This window comes from Momordica charantia (genome assembly GCF_013281855.1).
Source record: "Momordica charantia cultivar OHB3-1 chromosome 7 unlocalized genomic scaffold, Mcharantia_2.0 BLBB01000007.1, whole genome shotgun sequence".
NCBI classification, from domain to species: domain Eukaryota; kingdom Viridiplantae; phylum Streptophyta; class Magnoliopsida; order Cucurbitales; family Cucurbitaceae; genus Momordica; species Momordica charantia.
In genome coordinates this window covers 14,946,664-14,973,980 of record NW_028275165.1, presented here as the reverse complement: position 1 = coordinate 14,973,980, position 27,317 = coordinate 14,946,664, and the positions used below count along the sequence as shown (strand labels likewise).

Below are 27,317 nucleotides of genomic sequence, written 5' to 3'. Positions count from 1 at the left end.
GGTAGAGAAAAAAGATGAGAGGAAGCGTTCAAGGATACCACCTCGCCGAGATGACCGACCTGCGGTCATTAATACTATCTTTGGAGGCTCAATCGGGGGCCAGTCTGGAAACAAAAGGAAAGAATTAGTTCGAGAGGCCAGGCGCGAAGTGTGCATAGGGAGCAAAGACCGACCTGCTCCATCACCTTCAATGACTCCGACCTAAAGGGGGTCCACCTGCCCCATAATGATGCCACTCATAATCACCCCTCTCATCGACCACGTCCTAGTCTGAAGAGTATTGGTAGATGGGGGTGCATCTGCCAATATTCTATCTCTTACAACATATCTTACCTTGGGGTGGACTAGGGCATAATTGAAGAAGAGTCCAACACCTTTGGTTGGATTTTCTGGAGAATCGGTCTTCCCAGAAGGGTGTATTGACTTGCCGGTCATGATTGGGCAAGATAATACACAAGTCACGCAGATGGCCGAGTTCGTCATGATAGACGGCAGGTCGACCTACAATGCTATCTTTGGGAGACCCATCATCCACTCATTCCGGGATGTTCCCTCAACACTTCACCAAGTTTTGAAGTACTCAACTCCCAATGGGGTGGGCACAATCCGAGGAGAGCAGAAGACATCAAGGGAGTGTTATGCCTCTACATTCAAAGGGTCATCGGTGTGCGTCCTCGAAAAACAAACCAAATGGGCTGAAAAACAGGAGTCAGAGGCCGACCTGCCTAGAGAAGGCAAGAGGGAGTTCTCTGCACCAACAGAGGAGCTCGAGCTTGTTCCTTTGCTAAGTCTTGAAAAACAAGTAAGCATAGGAACCAAGCTGAGGGCCACCGATAGGGAAGAACTGATCAACTTCCTCAGGTCCAACTCAGATGTTTTTGCATGGTCCCACGAGGACATGTCTGACATAGACCCAAAGATCATGGTGCATCGACTCAACATAGATCCATCATTCTGACCTGTAAAGCAAAAGAGAAGACCTGTAAATAAAGAGAGGAGTGATGCAATTGTTGAAGAAGTGAACAAACTTTTAAAAGCTGAATGTATAAAAGAAATTATGTATCCCGAGTGGCTCCCTAATGTTGTATTAGTTAAAAAATCTAATGGGAAGTGGAAAATGTGCGTAGATTTTACAAATTTAAACAAGGCATGCCCAAAAGACTGCTTCCCACTGCCAAGGATCGACCAGCTCGTAGACGCAATAGCCGGGCACGAGCTGCTCACCTTCATGGATGCCTATTCCGGATACAATCAAATTAAAATGCATGTGCTAGATCAAGATCATACTGCATTCATAACAGACGAAGGTGTGTACTACTATAGGGTTATGCCCTTCGGCCTCAAGAACGCAGGTGCGACCTACCAAAGAATGGTGAATAAGATGTTCGCCAAGTAGATCGGTCAGAATATGGAAGTATATATGGACGACATGCTTGTCAAGAGCAAGCAGTCAAAGTCGCATATTTCCGATTTGACCGTAGCCTTCAAAGTTTTACGGAAGTATCAAATGAAGCTCAATCCAACCAAGTGTGCCTTTGGAGTCTCCTCGGGTAAGTTCCTCGGCTTCATGGTAAACAACCGTGGAATCGAAGCCAACCCAAAGAAGATAAAGGCCGTGCTCGAGATGGAAGCACCCAAAACTCTTAAGCAGCTTCAACACCTCAATGGAAGGATTGCAGCCCTAAATAGATTCGTTTCGAGATCAACCGATAAGTGCCTTCCTTTCTTCAAAGTTTTGAGAAAGAAATGACCATTTGAGTGGACGACAAAGTGCGAGCAAGCCTTGGATCAATCGAAGACCTATCTTTGCTCGACACCATTGCTCGCCAAACCTTTGCCGGGAGATAAGCTCCACTTGTATCTGGCGGTATCTGATAGTGCCGTCAGCTCGGCCCAAATCAAGCAGGAGGGAGTACGCCAAAGTCCAGTTTATTACACAAGTAAGGCCATGACCGATGCCGAGACCAGGTATCCACAAATAGAAAAGCTGGCCCTCGCTTTGGTCACCTCGGCCCGAAAACTTAGGTCGTATTTCCAAGCACACCCCATTGTGGTGCTCACTAATTTGCCCCTGAAGAACATCTTCCATAGGCCAGAAACATCAGGACGCCTGATGAAATGGGCAATGGAGTTGAGTGAGTACGATATACAGTTTGAGCCCAGAGCGTTGAAGGGGCAAGCAGTTGCAGACTTCCTCGCAGAGCTCACTCCACCATCTCTGTCCGTCGAATCTGACCTTCTGTGGACGATCTATGTGGATGGATCTTCCAACGAGAGAGGGTGTGGAGCAGGAATCCTCTTGCTTGCACCAGATGGCATGCGGTTTGAGTATGCCTTACGCTTCAGCTTCCGAACTTCAAACAATGAGGCTAAGTACGAAGCACTTTTGGCAGGACTTCGCGTTGCCAAAGGACTGGGCACCCTCTACATCAAGGTCTTCAGCGACTCCCAATAGGTGGTAAATCAAATCAAGGAAGAATATCAAACAAAAGACTCCCAGATGGAGAAATACTTAAGTAAAGTCAGATCGCACCTCTCCCAGTTCAAAACTTACGGGGTGAATCAAGTTACAAGATCAGAGAATTCAAATGCAGATGCCTTAACCAAATTGGTGTCAGCATACGAGATCAGTCCCGATCGAAATCTTGGATAGCCGTCAATCCTAGAGCCGGACATGATGGACGTCGATACACCAACACCCTCATGGATGGATCCAATTGTGGAGTTCATTAAAGGAAACCCACTGCAAGACTTAAAAGAACATAAGAAGATGACACGAAGAGCAGCTCGGTTCATACTCCGAGATGGGGCGTTGTACCGACGAGGATTCTCCCTGCCTCTCCTCAAGTGTGTAACTCATGAAGAAAGTGACTACATTCTCAGAGAAATTCATGAAGGAGTATGTGGCAACCATTGAGGAGTCAGGTCGTTATCGGCCAAGGTGGTTCGACAAGGGTATTATTGGCCGACCGTCTATCAGGATGCCAAACAGTTTGTGAAGACTTGCGATAACTGTCAACGCTTCGCAAACATTATTCACTAGCCTCCTGAACTGCTCACCCCCATCTCGGCCCCATGGCCATTCGCACAATGGAGAGTGGATATTATAGGTCCTTTTCCCTTGGGCAAAGGACAAACAAAATTCGCCGTTGTCACTGTGGATTATTTCACAAAGTGGGCTGGGGCCGAGACGCTTACCCACATCACAGAGTCCAAAGTCACATCGTTCATATGGACAAACGTCGTATGCCGCTTTGGTATACCGAACGCTATTGTGAAAGACAACGGGAAGCAGTTCGATAACACAAAGTTCAAAGACTTTTGCAAGAAGCTGAACATAAGCCATCTCAGTTCGTCCCCTGCCCATCCAAAAGCTAATGGGGAAGTTGAAGCGATAAACAAAATCATAAAGCGTGGACTCAAGCTGAGATTGGACTCCAAAAAGGGAAGATGGGCCGAAGAGCTACCTGAGGTACTGTGGTCATATCGGACTACCCCAAGAGAGTCAACCGGTGAAACTTCATTCTCACCAACTTTTGGCTCTGAAGTTGTTGCCCAGTCGAGATCGGCATGCCAACAGACAGGGTAGAGCAGTATGAACCAATAAGGAACGAGGAAGAGCTGCTCCTTAACCTTGACTTATTAGAAGAAAAGAGGGAAATGGCTCAGCTACGCTTAACAGAGTATCAAAACAGAATGGCCAGACATTACAATGCCCGAGTTCGACCTCGAAGTTTTCAAGTCGTACATTTGGTCTTAAGGAAGATTCAAAGTCATGTGGGCACCCTTGACCCAAGTTGGGAGGGACCGTTCGAGGTTAAGGGCATAGTCCGACTAGGAACGTACATGTTGGCCGATCTGAAAGGAAACGTACTTGTGCATCCATGGAACGCAAAACACTTAAAGCGCTATTACCTTTGAAATGTCAAAATAGTCCTAAAATGGACTTGTAAAAATTTTCAGGGGGAGGGAACTTTAATAAATGGAGGAGTTATTTAATTTCGTGACTCTGAGTTCGATCATAAATTAAATGGGGGCCAAGGACTCCCATAAAGCTTAAACCTGGCAAAGTAATTATCGACAAGGTAAAATTCATAAAATTCAATCCTTTGAACATCTAAGTTAAAGTGCGATGTGGAAAGTTCTTTCATAAAATTCAATCCTCTAAGCCTACGGGTTCGAGGTGCGATGTCAAAATTACTTATGAACTTAAAATTCAATCATTCGAACATCTAAGTTAAAGGTGCGATGTGGAAAGTTCAATTGTTCAATGAATTCAATATAGGAAACTCTTAAATTCAAACCTTAAGTAAAAGGTGCGATGTGACAAAGTTCCTTCCAAACTCAATCCTTTAAACTTACGAGTTAGAGGTGCAAGATGAAATTATTTATACGTGATCAATTCTACAAAAGTAAGTTCAAAAGCTAAAGGAAAAAGTAAGAGGATAACAAAACGCGATGAACAAGAGTTGGAGAAGTGAAAATTTCATTAATAAAAGGGCAGAGTCAAGGCTTGTGTACCTCATTCGCCCGGAAACATTTGTCATGGCCGGGTTCTTGGTGCAGGGAAAGAGAGTAGCCATAGCTCCGGCCGTCCTTGCCAGCATTTATTACGGTTTGGGCGCTGTTGCCCAAGAGAAAGAGGGTCCAGGCCAGGAGAAGGAGTCCTCGACCCGCAACATCTCGAGGTGGATTTATTCAATTGCCCAAAGACTTGTACAAGAAATACAAAAGTAGAAAAGCATTCCAAAAAAGGAAGAGAGAAGAAGCATCAGCTACTCCCGAGGTGAGAAGACAATTCACCCTGAGAACCCATAAGGTTGACCTCCTGGGATCCGCCTTGCTGCGAAGGGGCTTCCTCTTGCGTACTGCCGAACTCAAACTGCTTCTGACTAGGGGCATCGTCCTCTTCCAGGTCAGAGTAGTCAGAGTCCAGCTCTCTGACGTACTTCTCCACCAAGGATTGGGGGGCCGGAGTGCTATTAGGCCCAGAGGCCCATTTCTCAGCATACTTCCTCTTCAGATCGTTGAGATCGATCTGAAGATGAGGCATGTCAGCAGCAATGCCCTTCATCAAAAATTTGAAGCCCGCGTCGCTGAAGTCCTTGGCAAATCCATCAAAGTCTGGATGTTGCCTAAACGCTGCTTCTAGTAGAACTCCGTTGTTCAGACGTTCCTTCTCCACCTTGAGCTCAGTAGTGAGGCGCTTGATGAAGGCGTCCTTCTCCTCAAGAACTTGAAGCATGTCGTCTTTCTGCTTCAAGATCTGGAACTTCTCCTTTTCCAGTCCTTTTGTGATGGCGTGGGCAGCTCGGAGGTGGGCCTTGTGCCTCTCGTTCTCCTTTTTCAGCAGCTAAGCCTTGACCTCCACGTCAGCCCTCAGAATGTCCACTTCGGAACGAGCCTTCAGTAGCTCGCCCTTCATCGTGGTGGTAGCTTCCAAGGCAGCGGAGGAATTCTCCTTCTCCTTTGCTGCCATGACTTCCTTTCCGTCCAGCTCAGCCTTCATCGTAACTGTCGAGTGAATGGAAGCAATAAACGCCTGAAAAGAGAAATCACACGAGGGTTAGACCGAGCTATAAGTTGTAAAAGTAAAAGCAGTTAAGGGAGCAGGTCTTACCTCAGCGGCGTGGTCAATGGTCATTTGCAGTACAAACCCAAGATCGCTTACAAACTTGGACGCCTTACGGAGGCAGCGGTCCAAGCATGATGCCGAGATGCGGGACACTCGGTCCTTCACCCTGGAGCTTGACGGTTCAAATCGGAACTGCATCGTCACGTCGGACGTCCCTCCCATCCTAGCTTCGGGGTCGTCCACTAAATCAGCATGGCTCGTGGGCAGGGCCCCATGAGGTCCAACCTCCGAGGAGGAGGTGGTTTTCTTCTTCTTCCTTCTCTTCTTCAGAAGAGACTCTTCTCTCACCTCGCACAGAGGTGACACATCCAGCGCCTCGGACTCGCTCCTCGGACGCTTCTCCCTAGAGTGCTCCCCAGTAGAGTCCAGCTCGATCACCGGAGTTGGGACTTCAGCAGATGGCCCAGCTTTGTCTTGAGCCGAAGGTTGAGCAACAGCAGGAGTCGTTGGCTCTGTGCTCTGAACAGTCTTAAGGGCGTGAGCACGGCCCTTAGACTTGCGTTTCACGCTGCCTGTGAATTCGCACACCATCGCTGCAAAACAAACAAGTAAAAGGTCAGAAACTGAAATCGAAATACAAATTTAAAGTGAGGTCGAGCTCGACTTATCGAGCTCAGAGTTCGACCGAAGCTTCGACTGGACGTACTAAGGGATTGTAATCTAACAACCCGGATTCAAGCAGCAGCTTGTCAGTCACCAAGATTCCGATCTTCCTGCCTCTTGGGAAGCGATCCTTATAATACTTGAGGGTATTCCAGGATGCTCGACTTAGCTCGGGAATTGGTTTGATCGATACTGCACAAGACAAAGAAGAATTAAAGTCAAATATGAGAAGCAAAAGAGCTGTAAGATTTAAAGCTACAAAAATAATTAGAACGACTCCATACCTGAATTCTCAAACCTAACGGGAACGTCAAAAAAGGGACCACCAGACTCGTTCTTTGCAGCCATTCTCCAGAGGCAAAAAACCACTTCTTCACTCATCCTTTGATGGAGGTCGGCCATTTGAGTATACCACCTACGCCTTTCCTTGCGCACATGTAGTACCGACCTGGCTTCTTAGCTATTCTTTTAGCTTCAAAGCACCCTAGAAGCTGTTCAACATCTAGCAGATTGGCCTCGTCCTCTTCTCGAGCTCGTAGCCAAAAAAGGATGGCCAAAGCAAAAATGACACCCCATCCATTGGGGGCCACTTGAGCAGGAGCCAGTCCAGTTCGGTTTAAGAACTCTTGGGCAAAAGGGTGAAGGGGAAGTCTGAGGTTGTACTCAAACATCTTTAAGTAAAGAGTGACCCATCCCTCTGGAGGGTTGTCAGCTCTTTCCCCTTCCTCCGGAATCCTAAGGATGATATCTTTCGAAATATTAAACCCCCTACGAAGGGGTTCGAGATAGTGCTCAGGCATTTTCGAAGGGTATTCCAGACCCTGGCTGGAGGTGGAAGTGTCACTATCTTCCCCATCATCAGAAAACCTAAAATTTTCTACCTCTTCCAGCTCGGACTCTAACCTATGAGCTAAATCCTCCCCAGAGTCACTTGGCTTAGGGGGCGAACTGCTTATAGTCCGACCTGCACTACCTAAGCTATCACTGCTAGAGGAGGATGACATTAAAACTACCATATTTGAAATCAAGATTAAAGCAAAGAAAGCGACTAACCTAAGGAGGGTTCGAGCTGATTTGAGATCGAACTCCAAGAATTCAGGAAGCGTAAGGTTTGACCTGAAGTCTTGGAGTTATTTAGAGCAAACTGGAAACGTTTCTATACCGTACACGTGTAATGAACCAGCGGCTGGGATCATCTCGGAATTCGTAACGTCGGAATAACTCGAACGCTCCGACAGCCTAGCAGATCGAAACGTTTCCCGCCTCTACAACGGTTATATTCTCTCTACGAACCAGAAGTCGCCACGTGTCCTAATTTGAACCAAGTAACTTCTCTGCCAGATCGAGATCAAACCTGACAAAAAGGGGGCCAATGTTTAGGGGAAAAATGTTGCGGACACGTGGAGAACCCTCAGTGGTGTGTACAAATAAAAGAATATTCCAGGTCCACCTCGAACCTGCCGAGGAGACCGAATTTGTCCATAAACAAGGCTAAGTGTAAAAAGCCGTGGTTCGACCTGGACGGGTTCGATTTGCTCAAACCCGACAGGTTCGACATGAAAAAAAAAGGTAACCACCGGTCGTGAGTACTGTCGGACCCGCCACCTATAAATAGAGGGCCTCATTTCACGCTCAGGTATCGAATCTTACCTCGAACTTGATATTGAGTCTGACCTATACTGACTTGAGCGTCGGAGAGTTTGCCCTCTTGTGTAGGTTCACTCCAAGGTTCAGGTCGAGCCGGAGACTGGGTTCAAGCTAGGTTCGTGAATAGCGTTTTGCAATTCTTTGCATAAACAGCAACCAAGAAGGACCACTTCCCACTACCATTCATTGATCAGATGTTAGATCGCTTGGCTGGGCAAGAATACTATTGTTTCTTGGACGAATATAGTGGTTACAACCAAATTACCATATCCCCTCAAGACCAGCAAAAGACTACATTCACTCGCCCATATGATGGTACGTTTGCATTTAGTAGAATACCCTTTGGATTGTGCAATGGCACTCCAGCAACATTCTAGAGGTGTATGATGACAATCTTCTCGGATTTAATAGAAATTGTGGTTGAGGTGTTCATGGACGATTTATCATTCTTTGGAGGGGACTTTAGTGAATGTTTGAGGAATTTAGAGCAGGTGTTGAAGAGGTGCGAGGACACCAATTTGGTGCTCAACTGGGAAAAATGCCACTTTATGGTGAATGAATGAATAATGTTGGGCCACAAAGTATCCAATAAGGGAATAGCAGTGGACAGAGCTAAGATGGAAGTAATAGAGAAGCTGCCACGACCCACCTCAGTCAGAGGAGTTAGAAGTTTCCTTGGGCATGCAGGGTTTTACAGGAGATTCCTTAAGGACTTCTAAAAAATTTCTAAACCTTTATGCTCTCTATTAGAAAATGAACGAATTTTTTACTTTTCTTCTGATTGTTTGCAAGCTTTCACTACTTTAAAAGCAGCTCTTATCCAGGCTCCCATCATGATAGCCCCAAACTGGAAGGAACCTTTTGAGGTCATGTGTAACGCTAGCGATTACGTGGTAGGAACTGTGCTGGGACTTATGAAAGGGAAGCTGATTCACCCAATTTATTATGCCAGCAGAATATTGGTGGAAGCTCAACTCAATTACACTACCACTGAGAAAGGGCTGCTGGCTGTGGTCTTTGCATTTGAAAAATTCAAAGCTTACCTTATTGGAATGAGGGTAGTTGTATACACAGACCACACAACCATCAAGTATTTGCTAGCCAAAAAGGACGTCAAGCCAAGGCTAATTAGATGGGTGTTTCTTCTACAAGAATTCGATTTGGAGATCAGAGATAAGAAAGGTTCGGAGAACCAAGTGGCAGACCATTTATCGAGAGTAGAACTTGAGAGAACAGTGGAAGGGCAGACTGCTATACAAGATGCATTCCCTGATGAGCAGCTGTTAGTGGTGATAGAAAAGAAGAAAGATATAGAGCCATGATTTGCTGACATGGCCAATTATGTGGCTCGTGGGATTCAACCACTAGACATGAAGAAGCAACAGCTAAAAAGGTTCATATGACAGTAAGTTCTATTATTGGGATGACCCTTACCTGTACAAGCTATGCGAAGATCAAATTATGTGTAGATGTGTTGAAAGTGCTGAAGCATTGACAATGCTCGAGCATTGTCACTCTGCTCCTTATGGTGGACATTTTGGAGGACAGCGAACTACAGCCAAAATATTTCAAAGTGGCTATTCCTGACCAATAGTCTTCCAAGATTCACATTTATATGTGAAGAACTGTGACAAGTGCTAAAGGGTAGGGAAAATCTCAAATAAGTCAGAAATGCCTCTAAATTTTATCCTTGAGGTAAAACTCTTTGATGTCTGGGAAATAGACTTCATGGGACCTTTCCCCCATCAAATGGTCACCTCTACATTCTTCTAGTCGTAGACTATGTCTGTAAATGGGTGGAAGCCATAGCTTGTGTGACATGCGATGCAAAGATTGTTTTGAAGCTCTTGCATAAGAACATATTTACTAGATTTGGAACTCCTAGGCCAGTTATAAGTGACGAAGGATCTCATTTTGTTAACAAGGCCATAAGTTTCCTGTTGACGAAATACAATATCAAGCATAAGGTGTCCACCGCATATCACCCCCAAACAAACGGCCAGGCAGAGGTATCAAACTGAGAAATCAAAGGAATCTTAGAGAAAGTAGTGCGTACGAGCAGAAAAGATTGGTCTTTCAAGTTGGACGATGCATTATGGGCATACACACCAGCCTAAAAGACTCCAATAAGAACCTCCTCATGTAAACTAGTATTTGAGAAAGCATGTCATCTGCTGCTTGAGTTGGAACAGAATGCATTTTAAGCTGTAAAAAGGCTAAATATGGATTTATCAATAGTAGGAGAAGTCAGGAAGTTTCAACTGCTAGAATTGGATGAATTCAAGAGAGATTCCTATGAGAATGCAAAGGCTTATAAAAGGAAGACCAAAGTTTGGTATGACAGAAGGATAAAGCAAATAACATTCGAGGCAGGACAAAAAGTGTTGTTATTCAACTCAAGGTTGAAATCGTTTCTTGGAAAGCTAAAATCAAGGTGGTCAGGTCCGTTTATAGTGGTGAAGGTGTATCCCTATGGAGCTGTAACTGTCAAAGATGAGAACACAGAAAGGGAATTCACATTGAATGGGCAAAGATTGAAGCACGACTAGGGAGGAGAAATGGTGAGGAATATGGATTCCCACTAGCTGAGGTCAACTTAAAGGATGTACCAGACAAAAATAAAAAGGGGAAGAATTCTTGACTATTTGTTTTCCCCTCTCTTTTAGTTTAATTCTTGTTAAGTAGATTTAAAAGTTCTTAGTAGCAGTTAGGAAGGTTTTAACTTGAGGCAATTTTGTTTGATTTTTTTTTGTTTTGTTTCACGCAAGGGAAATATGCTCCTATTTAGCAGCTGAGAATATAAGAGCAGAAATGATGAAGTTGAGAAAAATGTGGTCAACTTTGTTGATGCTGGAGCATAAATCAAGGGTTACGAAAAATAAAGTTGGATTTAAAAGATGAAGAGCAGTTAGAGGGAAAAGAAAAGCAATCATTGCCCGAAGCAGGCAAATCCATCAGAAAAGAAATTGTGGGTCAGAGGTTTTAAAACCGAAAATCGTTTTAGGACATTATTTCCTTCCCATTTTTAGGAAGTAATGGGGCGTTTTTTTTATAGGAAAGATAAAAAGGGTGGGAGTTTTAAAATTCAAAAACTATCAAAAGAAAGGAAGTGATCAAGCGGGTAGTTGGGCATTATCTGTGTATTAATGAGGAGATTTAAAGGTTTAGTTATTTAAGAAGATAATTTTGGAGAAAGACCATCGCAGCCCAAAAGGTTGAAGAACCCTAATTGTGCGATAGCACTCTTTCCCCTCCCTCCCTATTCCTTTTTCACGCCCTGTCCTTTCCCTTCATCTTAAACCTAGGCTCTCTAGAGCATCGGCAGCCCATCAGCATCATCATCCCAATATGCCTCGGGTTAAAGCGAAAGTAAGGAAGGGTAAGAAAACTATCCCCCCAAGACCTAGCACCATCTCCTTCGCCGGAAAAAATCCCCAGAAAAAGCCTCAGAAGAGTCCCCCCCCCCCAACTGGACCCGTTACCCGAAGAAACCGCCCCAGAAAAAGAAATCCCTTCCTTGCCCAAGAAGAGGCCAGCAGCCAAAAAAGGAAGAAAAGCAGCAAATAGTAAGAAATTTCCAATACAACCAAAAGCAGCAGAGCAGCTGGAACAGGAAAACGAAGCCGCTGAATTCGCCCAATATGTTGAGCATGAAGAAGTACCTCCTGCCATTCCAGAGGCAAAAGGAGAGCAAGAACTTTCGTCTGTGACCAGATGCAGAGTAACAAAATTTATGAAAGAGCTCTCCCAAGCGGACAGTCGCAATGAAGGAGTGGGCAGTGATGAGGTTAGCTTGGGGGAAGGCGCTGCAAACCAAGAAAAGGACACTGAAGAAAGGGCTCCAACTGAAAAAGAGCAAGATGAGGCAGAAAGAGAAGAAGAGGAAGAAACAACCTCTATAATCACAAGAAAATCGCAGCAAAAGAGGAAGCTCTTCCCAATCACAGATCCGGAGAAAGGGAAGAAGCAAAAGCAGAAGGTTGACATGCAAGCGAAGAAAAAGGGAAAAGAGCAAGTTGTTGTAGGGCAATCAGAGTTTGTACGGTTTGTTGATGCTGCAACAACAGAAAGGTTCGAAAGCCTCAAGGAGCGGAACCTGCTAGGAGGAGGGGATTTCCGTTTGACGGGCCTATGCCCCCGTTTGTCTCTATCACCATAAACAAGCATGAGTGGCAGTCCTTTTGCGCGCCATCAAAGCCTGCAGTCATCCAAATTGTCCAAGAATTTTATGTGAACCTTAACCCGAGTGACCCTTCTAAGGTGATGGTAAGGGTAAGAAAGTCTGCTGGAATGCAGAAGCCATCAACGAGGTATATAATCTCCCCAATTACTCTCATGCTACCTTTAATGAGATGATGGTTGCTCCATTTGAGGAGCAACTAAATAGAGCAATCAAATGCATTGGATTGGAAGGATCAAGGTGGCAGCTATCAGCTAGAGGAGCGCGCACATTCCTTCCAGCCTACCTTAAGCCCGAAGCCAATGTCTGGTATCATCTGTTGAAGAGTAAGCTCATGCCCACAATGCATGATACCTCCATCACGAAGGAGAGGATACTCCTCTTACTCTGCATTATAGAAGGGCTTAACATCGATGTGGGGCAGCTTATTGAGAGGAAATTGCAGAGGTAGAGAAAAAAAAGCAGGGTAACCTATATTTCCCAAATCTGATCGCAGAACTCTGCATCTTATTGAGGATCAAGATGGAAGACACCCATCAAACGCTGAAGGACAAAGAGGTGATCAATGAAGTGGTAATTGAGTGGTCAAAGGCCATAGATCACAGCAAGCGCGGAGGGAATATAATTTTTAGGCTAAAAAAAGTCTCTCATACACGAGCCAGCCTCTTGCAGCAGCTCAACTTCATTGCAGGAGTGATAGCAACCATAGAGCGAAGGCAAGAGGCCTATTTGAGCTATGCCAAGGAAAGAGACATCGTGACTCGCAAAGCCCTTATGCGCAATTTCTCTTGCCCATTTCCGCCCTTCCCAAAATTCCCAGAGGACAAGTTTGTTGTTGTAGAAGAAGAGGACACTGGAGCATCTCAGCTTGCGGGCGGCTCAAGTGAGGAAGAAGAAGACTAATAGGGGAGTTCATTTCCCCGCTCTTAATGATCTTGTTGATGGCTTCCACTTGCCCGTTTGCTTTTGGATGAACCGGGGAAGATCTGAGATGGCTAATCCCGAGTTTGGTGCAAAAGTACTTGAACTTCGTGTTGTCTAACTGCTTGCCTTTGTCCGCACTATGGTATTTGGGATGCCAATTTGATAACTCTCCTAAAGAGAGTTATTTGTGTCTAAAATTCACATAAAATAGCTAAAGATTGCCTCACCTAGCCCCCATATTCACTGAGTGGTGCCTACATTAGCAATTAAATCAAGGTTCTCCTATATAATGCTAACATTTATATAAATGATCTAATTCTGAGCATTTTGCTGCAGCTTTGATGATGTTACATCATCGGTTCCAGAAAGAGACAAAAAGCAGCAAGCTGGCAGTGAAAAGACTTCTCAACGAAATATACCACAACAATTGGAGGTTTCGCCTGGGAGTGGGAGCTGGGCCCCACAGGGATTGTTTTGTTGCCCTAAAATCGAAATGAGGTATAAATGCTAATAAGAAGAGAAGCCTCCACACACAAGACATTTTCCATTTCATTCTTGAAATCATTCAACCTTCACTTCAAGAAAACCTCTCCAACCGTTCGAGAAAGTCAAGAGGAGAAGAAGACCAGACAACTGCAGCTGAGAAAGAAGTCGAGAACACTTGTTGGGAGCTGATCTTCAGCTCCCTCTCTTCATTTTTTAAGCTCTTTGTATTGTTTTTATTCCTATATTTTTTATACCCCTTATAGCAGTGCCTAGCTAAACATTTTGTGTAAGGAGGAGATGTTGTGAACTCATTTCATGGGCTGTAACTTTGTTGTTTTGCAGTAATGATAGTGTGTTTTGATTTGAAGTTGTTGTATCACTCTATTTTGGATGTGCTTGATCACCATATTGAAATATCTTCTTAATAACCTTTGGAAAAATGTATTCGGAATTGAAACTTCATCTCGAGCTAGAGTCTACTTGAGTTTAGAGTGTGGTAACTTAGGGATAAGCACCACCTAGCTTGGTTAAAAACTGTTCATATACGCTGTTATTGTTTGTCTTGGAAAACTACCTTGTCTGTTTGACCACTGCATTCACTCCATTCATGCTGCAGTATTGTTAGAGTAGCCCAGAAAGAGTCGTTATTCTCTCCCCTTACGCTCTTATTTTCATAAGAAGTTATTCATTAATTGTTAGCTTTAGCGAAAATTTACGTGTGTTTAAGGATATATTTAAACCGCCTACATTACTGTTCAATTCAACATTTATTCAGAAGAAAAAATATTTAGTTTAATGCATTGATTTCTTAAGGGAATATAGCGTGTTTAGGCACTTAGTCTCTGTGGATTCGAACTTTTTGTTACTTGCTGCAATGATTGTGTATACTTGCGCATATAAGAATTGGTAGCATAATTAGTAGACAACATAAATCGGCATACAATGCTGGTTCAGATGAAGCTCGTGACTTTGGCCTCGATGATAGTGGCGAGGGCCTCGGCCTCGACCCATTTGGTGAAATAGTCTACTACTACGACGATATATTTCGTTTGTCCCTTACCAGGAGGGAAGGGTCCGATAAGATCGACTCTTCATTGGGCAAATGACCAAGGGGCGATAATCAAATTGAGCAGTTCTGGGAGATGATGGATGTGTTTGCAAAATGTTGGCAATTGTCATAAGTCTTGACAAACTCCTTCGCGTCTCGGTCTATCGTCGGCCCAGTAGTACCCTTGTCGGATCACCTTGGCCGACAACGATCTGGCTCCCAAATGGTTGCCACACACTCCTTCATGTACTTCCCTTAAGACGTAGTTTCCATCTTCTGCCACGAGACATCTAAGGAGTGGAAATGAAAACCTTCGACGATACACAGCTTCATCTGGGAGCACATACCGAGCTACCCTCCGCGCCATTTTCTTCGCCTCTTTCGGATCTGGTGGAACACTATCGAGGAGGTATTCTTTGATCGGGTCCATCCATGATGGATGTTGAGAATCACTTCCGGTTCTAGAATTGAGAAATGATCAAATATCTCCACTAGTACCGACCTGGCGAGGTCGTTCTCGTAGGCTGATGCTAGTTTTGCTAGGGCATCCGCGTTTGAGTTCTCGGACCTAGGGATCTAGTTTACCTCATAAGTTTTGAACTGCGCGAGGTGCACCCGACTTTACTTAGGTATTTCTCCATTCGTGAGTGCCTTGCTTTGTATTCCTCCTTGATTTGGTTTACTATCAGCTGTGAGTCGCTGTAAACTTGATTATGGCTAGCTCCGAGCCCCTTTACCATACGGAGGCCAGTCAACAGGGCCTCGTATTCGGCCTTGCTATTTGAGGTGCGAAAGTTAATCCAAAGGGCATATTCAAAATGTATGCCATCGGACGCGAGCAGAAGCACTCCTGCTCCGCATCATTTATCATTTGATGACCTATCGACGTGTATGGTCTATGGCAAGTCGGACTCCGAGGTCGAAGTTGAGGGTGGTGTAAGCTCGACTATGAAATCTGCAACAACTTGTCCTTTCATGGCTATTAGAGGCTTGAACTCGATGTCGTACTCACTTAACTCCACCGCCTATTTCATCAACCAACCAGATGTCTCTGGCTTATGAAAGATCTACTTCAAGGGTAAGTTCGTGAGCATAGTCACAATATGGGCTTGGAAGTAGGCTTGAGTCGTCGTGCGGCCACGACTAGAGCAAGAGACAGTTTCTCCATTTGAGGATACCTGGTCTCAGCCTCGATCATAGCTTTACTCGTATAATAGACTAGGCTCTGGCGCACCCCTTCTTGCTTTATTAGGGTTGAACTGACCACCTTGTCGAACACGGCCAAGTACAGCTGCAACTTGTCTCCTGGTAAAGGTTTTATCAGCAATGGGGCCGAGCAGAGGTAGGATTTGAGTTGTTCGAAGGCTTCCTTGCACTTGGTTGTCCATTCAAATGATCCCTTCTTCTGCAGAACTTTGAAGAAGGGAAGACAGTTGTCGGTGGACTTGGATACGAACCTATTGAGGGTGGCAATCCTCCAATTCAAGCACTGCAGGTGCTTAAGGTTCTTCGGTGCTTGCATCTCGAGCACGGCTTTGATCTTCTCAGGGTTGGCTTCGATTCCCCTGTTATTTACCATAAAGCCGAGGAATTTCTCAGAGGAGACCCCAAAAGCACACTTGGCAGGATTGAGTTTCATCTGGTACTTACGAAGTACCCCGAATGTCTCGGTCAGATCGGAAAGGTACGATCTGGCCTGCTTGCTCTTGACAAGCATGTCGTCCACATACACCTTCATATTGCGCCCGATCTGGTTGGCGAACATTTTGTTCACCATCCGTTGGTATGTCGGGCCCGTGTTTTTTAGGCCAAAAGGCATGACCTTATAACAATATAAGCCTTGGCAGTTAATAAACGAGGTGTGAGCTTGGTCGGGTTCGTACATCTTTATCTTATTGTACCTGGGGTAGGCATCCATGAAAGTGAGCAACTCGTGCCCGACCGTTCCATCTACGAGTTGATCGATCATTGGGAGTGGAAAACAATCTTTGGGGCATGCTTTGTTTAGGTTTGTGAAGTCCACACACATTCTCCACTTCCCATTAGATTTTTTAACTAAGACTACATTAGAGAGCCACTCGGAATACATAATTTCAGTTATATACTCGGCTTTCAAAAGCTTATTAACCTCCTCAACTATTACACCACTCCTCTCCTTATTTACAACTCTTCGTTTCTGCTTAACAGGTCGGAATGATGGGTCGATGTTGAGGCAGTGCACATATCCTCGTATCAATGTCAGACATGTCCTCGTGAGACCATGCGAACACATCCGAGTTAGACCTTAAGAAGGTGATGAGCTCTTCTCTGTCAGCAGCCCCCAACTTGGTGCCAATGTTCACCTGCTTCTCTGGGCTGAGCAGAGGGACAAGCTCTAGCTCTTCAATTGGTGCAACCACTTTGCGATGGTGCTCCTTTTGCTGCTCGATCTCGGCAAACAGAACTGGCTTGGTAGGCAAGGTTGCCTCTTCTTCCAAGGCACAGACTGTCGACCCTTTGCGTGCTGTGGTATAACACTCTCTTGATGTTTTCTACTCACCTCGGACCATACCGACCTTGTTCGGAGTTGGATACTTCAAAACCTGGTGAACAGTTGACGGAACGGCTTGAAGTACATGGATGATGGGTCGCCCAAAAATAGTGTTGTACGCCAACCTACCGTAAACACCATGAATTCGACCATGTTAGTGACTTGGGTATCTCCTTGGCCGATTGTGATAGGTAGATCAATGCACCCTTTGAGAGTGACAGTCCCCTGCGAATCCGAACAAAGGTGTTGGACTTTTCTTCAATTGAGCTCGGGTCCATCGCAACGCCACATAAGTTGTGAGCGATAGGATGTTGGCTAATGCACCCCCGTCGACGAGCACCCTTCTGACTTGGACATGGTCAATCAGGGGGGAAATCACCAACGCGTCATTGTGAGGCAAATGGACTCCCTCCAGGTTGAAGTCAGAAAGTGAGATAAGGGCAGGTCGGTCGTTGCACATAGGAAGTAGCATATTGGTGGAATCTTCCGAGCAGTGCATAACTTTTGAGCCGTTCCTCCTGGAATGGAGTTACATACTCCCTAAGGGTCTCGCCCTCCTTCTGTCGGATAGTGGTGAGATGGGTGGCTGTTTTTCGATCGTAGTGCCAAGAGAGAATTGGCTTATAAATTCTTTTCCCAGTTGGCTGTAGGTTGAGATCGACCTCGGCGGCAGCCTTTTGTACCAAAGACGTGCGCTTCCAGTCAAAGCGATCTGGAATGCCCAACACTTAATGGCATCCGAGGTCGCTTGAAAGTCCATGAGGCCTTTGAAGACTTTGACGTAATCTTTCAGATCCTTAGACCCATCATACAGTTTCATCGTGGGCATTTTGAACTTGGCAGGGATGGGTGCTTTGAGAATGTAAGCGGTGAATGGCGATTCGCCCATCTCGCCATCGTCAAACACACTATCCTTCTTCTCGCACCTTGATTTTAAAGCTTCGACGTGCGCGTTGAACTTGCTCTTTATCAAGTCGAACTCTTCTCTCGTGATCACTCCTTTCAGCACCAGCGGGTTATATCAAGATTGAGCTTTGAAATTCGAATTCCTTCGCAAGCGAGAATGAGAAACATCCTCACCTATAAATACAAAGTTCTTCTTCTTCTTGTCGGCCAGGTGCTTCCTCAAATCTCCCTCCTGACGACTGTAGTCGACCCTCCCATCATCTTCGGGGTACTAATCGTCGTCAGGGTGTAGAGAAGGATCCGGGTGCTCCCCTTTGCGAGGTTGATCGTCCCTGTCCACTGGGACCCTAGACTGAGACCCTACACAATTGGCTTGTGTCATTTCATTGTAGGTTTCTTCCATCGTGCGCACCTGATTGCGCATGTCATCGAGCTCGCGATGGAAGGCGACGATGACGTCAGGATCTATAGTAGGGGTAGACTTACGTGAAGTTCTGTTCGATGTCCCACCACGGCCATCGTGGGCCTTAGTTTGTCACAGATGAGCGAGAGGTAGGGTCGTGTTGGTGTGACGAGCCGACCTACAAGGTCGGTCATCACCCTGCCTTCCTTGAACATCATCTCCACTACTTTAGCATCAACCTCACACTGGAAGCCATTGTTACCGTTTAATCCGCGACGGTCCGCAGAGTTAACAGACACATCAGGCTGGACCACCTCGGTTTAGTTTTGTAACAGCACAGAGGTGGAACTGCCGAATTAAATGAATTTTATCTTTGGAAAATATCCGTCCTCCACGTGGCGTCACAATTTCTTCCACCAAACAAAGTATATACAAAACTGAATCAATTAAAACTCCTAACTATGAATTAAAATTCAAATCTTGCTTAAGTTGCATCATTTTTTAATTAGTTTATACCCTCTATTGAATTTTATTAGAAAATCATTAGTTAAAGTGTGGTTGCATATATGAAGGATGTCATTTTCGTTTTATTTTACATTAAGGAGAGAGAAAGAAACGTAAGTTGTATAGATATGGATCATTTGCATCCCCATTATACTAAACAACAATATCATCGAGTTTATTGTAGCTAAAAACAATGACTGCTCACTTATTACATTCTCCACCACAATTTGAAGATACCAAAAAGAATGGATATGACATTGGTATGCTCCTCGCTGCAAGGAAATTCCCCCAATGCATACACCAACAGCTCTATCCTATCTCTTACTGTGTACATTCTAAACACTTTACTCTCTCCTAAGACATAGGACGCCGTGAATGCTAGAAAAATAAGGTTAAGAAAAGAAACGAGAGTGCTAGCCGTAAATAACATGATGAATGTAGCAAGTTTATTATATTTAGAGATTCCATTACTCTCCTCTAAAACTATGTTGTTATATTTCTACTATTGCCAATGGAGGGATTTCACTGCCATCGCGAATTTGTTCTTGGCAACATAGTTTTGTCCGACTCCATCGTAGAGCCACCACAAGAGTTACGTTCAACATGACTTTTCATTATAATATGATTTGATTCACACACATTATTTTGGAACTATTTTAAGTTTTCTTCCAACAATTTTCTTAACCATAGTTTTCCCTTCTATTTTGATACTAAATATAAAAGAGTAGGCCATGTGAACCTTCAATTTTAACTATCTTCAATTCAAACTATTCTATGTTTTATATTTTAAAAAATAAGATTAAGCTACAACTTTAGGTCTTAATGTTTTAGAGTTGTATCTAAAAACGTTCAATTTTATACTCATGTTTATTAGACACACATTAAAATTTGTGTCTAATATATTTGTAAAATTTTTAAAAATGTCAAACAGGTCAAATAACTATTTACAAAACAATTGAAATTCTCGAGATTTTTTTTTTTATGAGTATAACATGTGGAGGTGGGGGACCGAACTTACAACCTATTAATTGAAGTTATATGTCAGTTACCATATTGAGATATGCTCGCTTTTGACTAAATTTCCAGGACTTATTAGACACAAACTTGAAATTACAAAGCCTATTAAACACTCTAAAATTCAAAAATCTTTTAGATCACCCTGAAATTTTAGAGAATACAAATGTAATTTAACCTAAAAATAATTAGTATCGGAAAAAACAATACAATCGTTTTTGGTGGTATAAATAATTTGAGAAAACAATTACTCAAAATAGTGAAAGACATCATTTTGCGATCTTCCACTTCATATTTTGATTGAAGAAATTTTTAGATTTAAATATTATTTTAGTCCCTATCCTGCTTTTGACTGGATCATTTTGATTCATGTACTTTCAAAACATTTATTTTTAATCTCTATGTACTTTTACAAAGTGACCAATTTGTGGTTCTTTCTGCAAAATTTTAACATAAATTTTTATAGTGGAGTGTCATGCTAAAATTATTATGGAAAGAAATGATACAAAAATAAAAATGAAATGATCAAAGTAGTCACTTTTTAAATATCCAGAGACATAGATAGATATTTTAAAAGTACAGAGACCAAAATGAACAAAAATTGAAAATACAGAAACGTTTTAAAAGTATATGAACCACAATAATATTTAAAACAAAAATTTTAATATAGAAAAGCACCTCTAATGGTCTTTAATGGGTCCAAAAAAAGGATCCTCAATGTCCATAACTTTCGAGAACCGGTTTCAAGTATATGAACCACAATAATATTTAAAACAAAAATTTTAATGTAGAAAAGCACCTCTAATGATCTTTAATGGGTCAAAAAAAGGATCCTCAATGGATAAACCATAGCTTTCGAGAACCGGTTTCAATGGCTGATTAGAGGAAGAAGTTGAAGTCATTTTGCAACTTTTGATTGCTGGATTTACCAATCTCTTTCCGAAGAGGCAAGTACACTACAATGGATGTAAATTTATACGACAAATAAAACTAAAAAGTTTAGAAAACAAAAAACAAAAAAAAAACTTGAATATACCGTTGAACTATACTAAAGTCGGATAACTTCATTATCACATATAGATCTGAGTCCGAATACGCATCGTTTTATTGGGAAAAATCAAGAGTTATTATAATCATTTATTTATTTTTTCGAGATTTATCCGAGATTGACTTCGTCTGGTCACGATTATCTACATGACAAACAAGCTTACAATGGACATTATTTACAATAGAGTTAAAATGGTAAAAAGAGATTCTTAAACATCAAATAATCTCAAAGCTTGTGCCGCCTCCAAATTTATGAGCTTTTCTTACCTGAAAATGAACAGAGCTACGAATTCCCAAGTTACTTGAACAGATCCTCTACTTGCTTCTTGTAGGGAGCAGGAACTTTGTCTCTTCGAACCTTCAACGTTAAGCCGTTTTCGATCTGTAATTCAATAAGTAAAAGAAGTTGATGAAAAGGATGGGGCAAAATGCAAGTTTTTAGACCTTACTAGCAATTATGTTGAGCTAACGAGCTCAATAACAGATGATGGTGAGCAAGAATTTCATACCGTGAATGGTTCATTGACAATGAGGATTGGTCCAATTTGAAAGGGACAATCTGAGGTCCTGCATGAAATCGAAACATTATATTGCAATCGACAAGCTTTCGTTCTTCTTACCGGACTGAAAACTTACTCAATTGCTAAAGATAAACATAAGAACACCACAAATATTTATGGGAATTCAAAAACTTCTAAGATTTAGATGGGTTTCTAAGCAAAATAAAGTTCCCAAAGCAGTTCAACGCCACAGGAGAAATCATTTTGTACAGGAAAAAAAAAAAAAACCCTTTGACTGTTATGAAATAAATAATGCCAAGTGGAAACGTAAACTAAACTACAACAAATGCAAAATATAGCAAGAGAATAAATAGAATTTACGTGATTCAACCAATAAGCCTACATCCACGAAGAATATAAGATAAGGTTTTTCTATTAATATCCAAACAGGATTAAGAAGACATGCTCAAGTACCTACCAAATACTCCATTCACTTAAATATTGAAACTGAATAATAAAAGATAAAAGATTTTTTTTTTCTTTTTTCATTTTTTGAGTCGAGGGATACAAATTTTTGACTTTTTAGTCGATGATATATGTCTTAACCAATTGAGCTATGTCCAGGCTTACAGATAAAGAGTTATAAGATAGAAAACAACCTCTTCTTCTGAAAAGATTTTTTATCCAACAATTTTCCTACTTTTTCCATAGCTTTGATATCCTTAGAATGCTAGAAATTTGCGAAGAAACTTAAAGTCTTACCACTTTCTTACTTCACTATAAATCATGTTTGTAAGTGTTTCGTTGCTAAGATCAGAGAAACTAGAATCTTACAGCAGACACATCTTTTGCTGTAGATAACACTTCTTCCTTGTTGAGAACTATAATCGCTCCTAGTCGTCGTTGGTCCTGGACAAGTTAAAGTCGGTGGGAAAATAAGAAGAGGTAGTTCAGGAAAGCAAGCAACATCTATTATACACAAACTATAATTAATAATAGAACTGCACCTGGCCTACAACCACAATCTGTTGAATGAGACTACTTCTCATAGCAGCTTCTTCGAGAACCATTGGTTCAACATTTTCACCTATTTTCACCAAGAAATATAATTTTGAAAATACGAAAAAAGATTACCAAGAGTTACCAATGAAGTAAACTTACCGGAAAGCTGTTTCCCTAGAAATAAAATTGGGTGGGTGGGGGAGGATCAATGAAAATTTTAGCATACTTGAGAAAACTGATTGCAAGCAAAATTTGACTGGATGAATGACAAATTTATTAAGATAAGAACTAGATTAAAAATTCAAGTCACCTATTTTCAATTCACCATAAAATAGTATTGGATGACGTAGAGACTAAGGTTGGAGAGAATCCAATGTTCTGTATTCTCATTATTAAAGTCTATATATATAGACAAATATACAAGGTTGATCTAATCCTATAAGGAGAAGGTAAATGACAAATTAATATTAACACAAGAATATAAAATATACTATTATATACTCTAACACTCCCCCTCAAGTTGGTGCATATATGTTAATCATGCCCAACTTGTTGGACAAATAATCTATTCGTGCTTCATTCAATGATTTAGTAAACATATCTCCTAGCTGATGTCTAGTCTTCACATACCCTGTAGCCACCAATCCTTGCTGTATTTTCTCACGTACATAATGACAATCAACTTCAATGTGTTTGGTTCGTTCATGAAATACTGGATTAGATGCAATATGAAGAGCTGCTTGATTATCACACCAAAGTTTCATTGGAGTAGTGATGTCAAATCCCAATTCAGTCAGAAGCTGATGTATCCATACTAATTCACACACCGACTGTGCCATAGCTCTATATTCTGATTTAGCACTCGAATGCGACACCACGTTTTGTTTCTTACTTTTCCAAGAAACTAAATTACCTCCGACAAATACACAATATCCTGAGGTTGATCTTCTATCTTCCTTAGAACCTGCCCAATCAGCATCTGAAAAACATTCAATATTAAGATGACCATGATCTTTATATAACAAGCCACGTCCATGAGCACCTTTCAAATAACATAGAATATGTTCCAATGCGATCCAATGGTCAGTCGTAGGAGAACTCATAAACTGACTCATAATACTGACTGGATAAGTTATGTCTGGCCTCGTAACCTTAAGATAATTCAGCTTCCCTACTAACCTCCTATACTTCTCAGGATCTTTCAACAACTCCCCTTCCTTTGTAAGTTGTAAATTAGGTATCATTGGGATACTACGCGGCTTAGCAGCTAACTTTCCTGTTTCAGTTAACAAGTCAAGTACATACTTTCTTTGTGACAAAAGGATCCCCTTCTTGCTCCTTGTTACTTCAATTCCTAAGAAATATTTCAACATTCCCAAATCTTTAGTATGAAATTGACTATGAAGAAAAGACTTGAGTGATAGGATGCCTGATGAATCATTATCAGTAATCACAATATCATCAACATATACCACTAGTAAGATAACACTAGACTCAGATCTTTTATAAAAAAAAAACAGAATGATCTGACTTACTCTTCTTCATTCCAAAATTCTCAATCACCCGAGTAAATTTTCCAAACCATGCTCGCGGACTTTGTTTCAATCCATATAAAGATTTACGAAGGCGACATACCTTTCCATTCTCCCCTTGAGCAACAAAACCTGGTGGTTGCTCTATATAAACTTCTTCTTGAAGATCACCATGGAGGAATGCATTTTTAATATCAAGCTGATGCAAGAGCCAATGGTGAATAGATGCCAATGAAATGAATAACCTGACAGAAGTCACTTTAGCAACCGGAGAAAAAGTATCAGAATAATCAATTCCGTAAGTCTGCGCATATCCTTTAGCAACAAGGCGAACTTTCAAACGGGCAATTGATCCATCCGGATGAACTTTAACAGCAAACACTCATTTACAACCGATAGGTTTCTTTCCTGCAGGAAGAGACACTAAATCTCAAGTACCATTGTCATCTAAGGCAGTCATCTCCTCCAACATAGCAGCCCGCCAACCAGGATGAGACAAAGCTTCATGAACAGTTTTAGGAACATCCACTATTGTAACATCAGGTAAAGATGTAGATGGTGAAAAGGTAGCAAATAAATTGGGGTTACCTGACATATGATTCGTAGCACCAGAGTCAATGACCCATTTTGACGCAGAGGAAATAAGACATTTATTGGTATTACCTGAATCAGCAATGACAGTGATTGGATTAGAGGATGATGCCATGAATAACTCTTGATACTGTTGGAATTTAGCAAACTCTTCCGCAGAAATCGTTACCATTAATTTCTTCTCAACTTCAACAATATGGACACAAACAAAAACGGCACTAAAACAGACCAAATCAAATCTGAAGGAGGAAAGGGAATCAAACTATACCAATTGAACAGAGCCAAGTGAACCAAATCAATTGAACTGAAACAAACGAACCGGACCAGAATCGGTATAAATCAACCAACCCGAACCGGAATTTGACGAACCAGGCCCAACTGAACTTGAACCGAATGAACCAAACCACTTGAAACCAAACCGGTTGAACGAGACCACTTGAATCGGATCAGGTGTTTTCTGAAACCAGAAACCCTAAGTGCTACCCCACGACAACCCGAGGGGTGAAGACGACGGGTGGCGACTGGCGGTGACGAAAGCACACGGCGATGGCATTTGGCGGCGAGATGAAACCTACGAACAACAATCGGAAAACAGTTGGCAAATCAGCAAACGACAGCGGCGGCGGTGGCGGCCGGCGGCCGGAAGTGGTGGTCGGCGGCGGCCGGCGGTGATCGGCGGTGACGGCGGTCGTAGTGAGTTGTGTTGGATAACAATAAACAAAAACCCTAAGGGACAAAACCCTAATGGGCACAAAACCCTAATGGGCATCAAAATCCTAATGGGCACATAGAAGAAACCTAGTGCTCTGATACCATGTAGAGACTAAGGTTGGAGAGAATCCAATGTTCTGTATTCTCATTATTAAAGTCTATATATATAGACAAATATACAAGGTTGACCTAATCCTATAAGGAGAAGGTAAATGACAAATTAATATTAACACAAGAATATAAAATATACTAATATATACTCTAACAGATGCATTAACTTGTTGCTTAGTATAATTTATAAAAGTACTCCCTTTATAATTTTAGATATGCACATAAGTGATTTCCATAGGAGAGATATTCAACTATACAGCTGTACGTGGGATTCCCTGAGGAATACCAAAACTAGAGTCATTATAAATCCTAGATAATTTTGCTCACTTGGCTTGGAACACTGTTCTTTAAGAGTTTGGTTTCAGCCTCGCTGGTCCTAGAGATGGTAGTGTGCTGATGAAGTTGCTCACTTTTTCGCTCTTTCATGATAAGGGATGTTTTCTTTGGCTTGCCAGGATTCGTGGATGGAGAGAAACAATAGAATTTTTAGAGGGTTGAGAGATATTTGTTAGATTGGAGTCACTTTTTGGTTTAGTTGGACTCCTCTTGCTAGGGCTATCTTCTCGTGTGCCTTTTGTATTCTTTCATTTTATCTCAAAGAAAGCTTAGTACTTTCAAGGAAAAAATAACAAATACATCATCTATAGTGCAATCATATTTAGTTGTAGAATCTAATTATCATATTTAAGATGAAAATGATATTTCAAATAGAGAAAAGTACAACATAAGAAAATTGAAGTGTATAGATGACCGAGAGATGAAAATACCTTATAGTAACCTTTCATCACTTGAGGTCCCCTGACTTCAACAATGCCTCTTGATCCAGCTGGGAGAACATCTCCAGTTTCAAAACCTACAATCCCGAACTCTGTATGCCGAATTGGATGTACAACCAAACCAAGAACCTTTAAAAGTTAAAATCTGCATAACTGTCATATAATCTGCCAATAGGTATGGAAAAGGTTGAAAACAAAATGGAGCTAATAACACAGTTAATCTTAGCAAGGGAGACAATGAGTATATAATATCCTATTCTTAAAGAATTGGGCATAACGACATCAAAGAGAGAGTGGTGCGTTGAATTTTTATCTACAGAAAGAAAGCTCCCTAAAATAATTTGAAAGCCATTTGATAATCAGGATGATTAAAGCTACTAGTTTGAAACTTACAAGACCGATTTCCAATTATTGATCAAGGGAAATCACAACCAATGATTGCTAATCTATCATAGGTTTATTGCTAAGGTTAGCATCACTTTAGCACATTATATTGACTTACATTACATCCATTACTAAGAAGAATGGCAGAAACAGTATATGATCTATTACAGTAAGAGGATGCAGGTAAGGAATATCAAAATTTCTTTGAGAAACATTGTTATTGCTCTGTAAAACTATGCCAATCATATACTCCAAAATTAACTAAGACATTATATGAGCATTCCATACAAAGCAATAAGAGGAGAACATTCTGTTAAACCATACCCATTCTGCACTGTAATTCCAATTGCCTGCAAGAATGCTCAATCATATCAATTGTAAACGAACATATTCATTTACAATCATTAAACATATTTAAGCATCTAACCTCAAAAAATTGATCAACGTGTGAAGGCAAACTGCCCCCTCCACTTATGCTTGCCTGCAGATTCTAGGGATAGTTAGCTGTTCTAATATCAAGAACCTTGTGAATAAAAAGTATAGTCTTCAACAACCAAAAATAAACAAGATGTTTGATGACATTATCCAGACGATAATACGGACTAAACAACCATCTTCTCAAACTGAATCTATTGGTTCAAACATTCAATCATAACTTGTTCTTATGACAATTTTTTCTATGAAGCTTTCAAAGTTTGGAGGGTTTTGTGTCCATGACATGTCAAGCATGTAAATTAGAGAGTTGGCAATTTACTTATAATATTTTCTTGATTTTTGACATGA

At 41.9% G+C, this 27,317-nt stretch overlaps 1 protein-coding gene and 1 long non-coding RNA gene across 2 annotated transcripts; one reads left to right on the top strand and one right to left on the bottom strand.

The window, feature by feature from the left end:
- The first annotated feature begins 1,948 nt into the window (after window positions 1-1,948).
- On the top strand, window positions 1,949-2,455 carry LOC148210432 (uncharacterized). The gene has a single exon (XM_088126319.1). It carries the CDS (start codon window positions 1,949-1,951, stop codon window positions 2,453-2,455), a length of 507 nt encoding a protein of 168 aa, XP_087982445.1.
- An 18,508-nt stretch (window positions 2,456-20,963) lies between these two features.
- Window positions 20,964-22,183, bottom strand: LOC111016179 (uncharacterized). Its single transcript, XR_002602151.2, has 2 exons — window positions 21,437-22,183; window positions 20,964-21,309 (listed from the first exon to the last, which is right to left on the bottom strand). It is a non-coding gene; the product is annotated as an uncharacterized LOC111016179 (long non-coding RNA).
- Window positions 22,184-27,317: the final 5,134 nt, after the last annotated feature.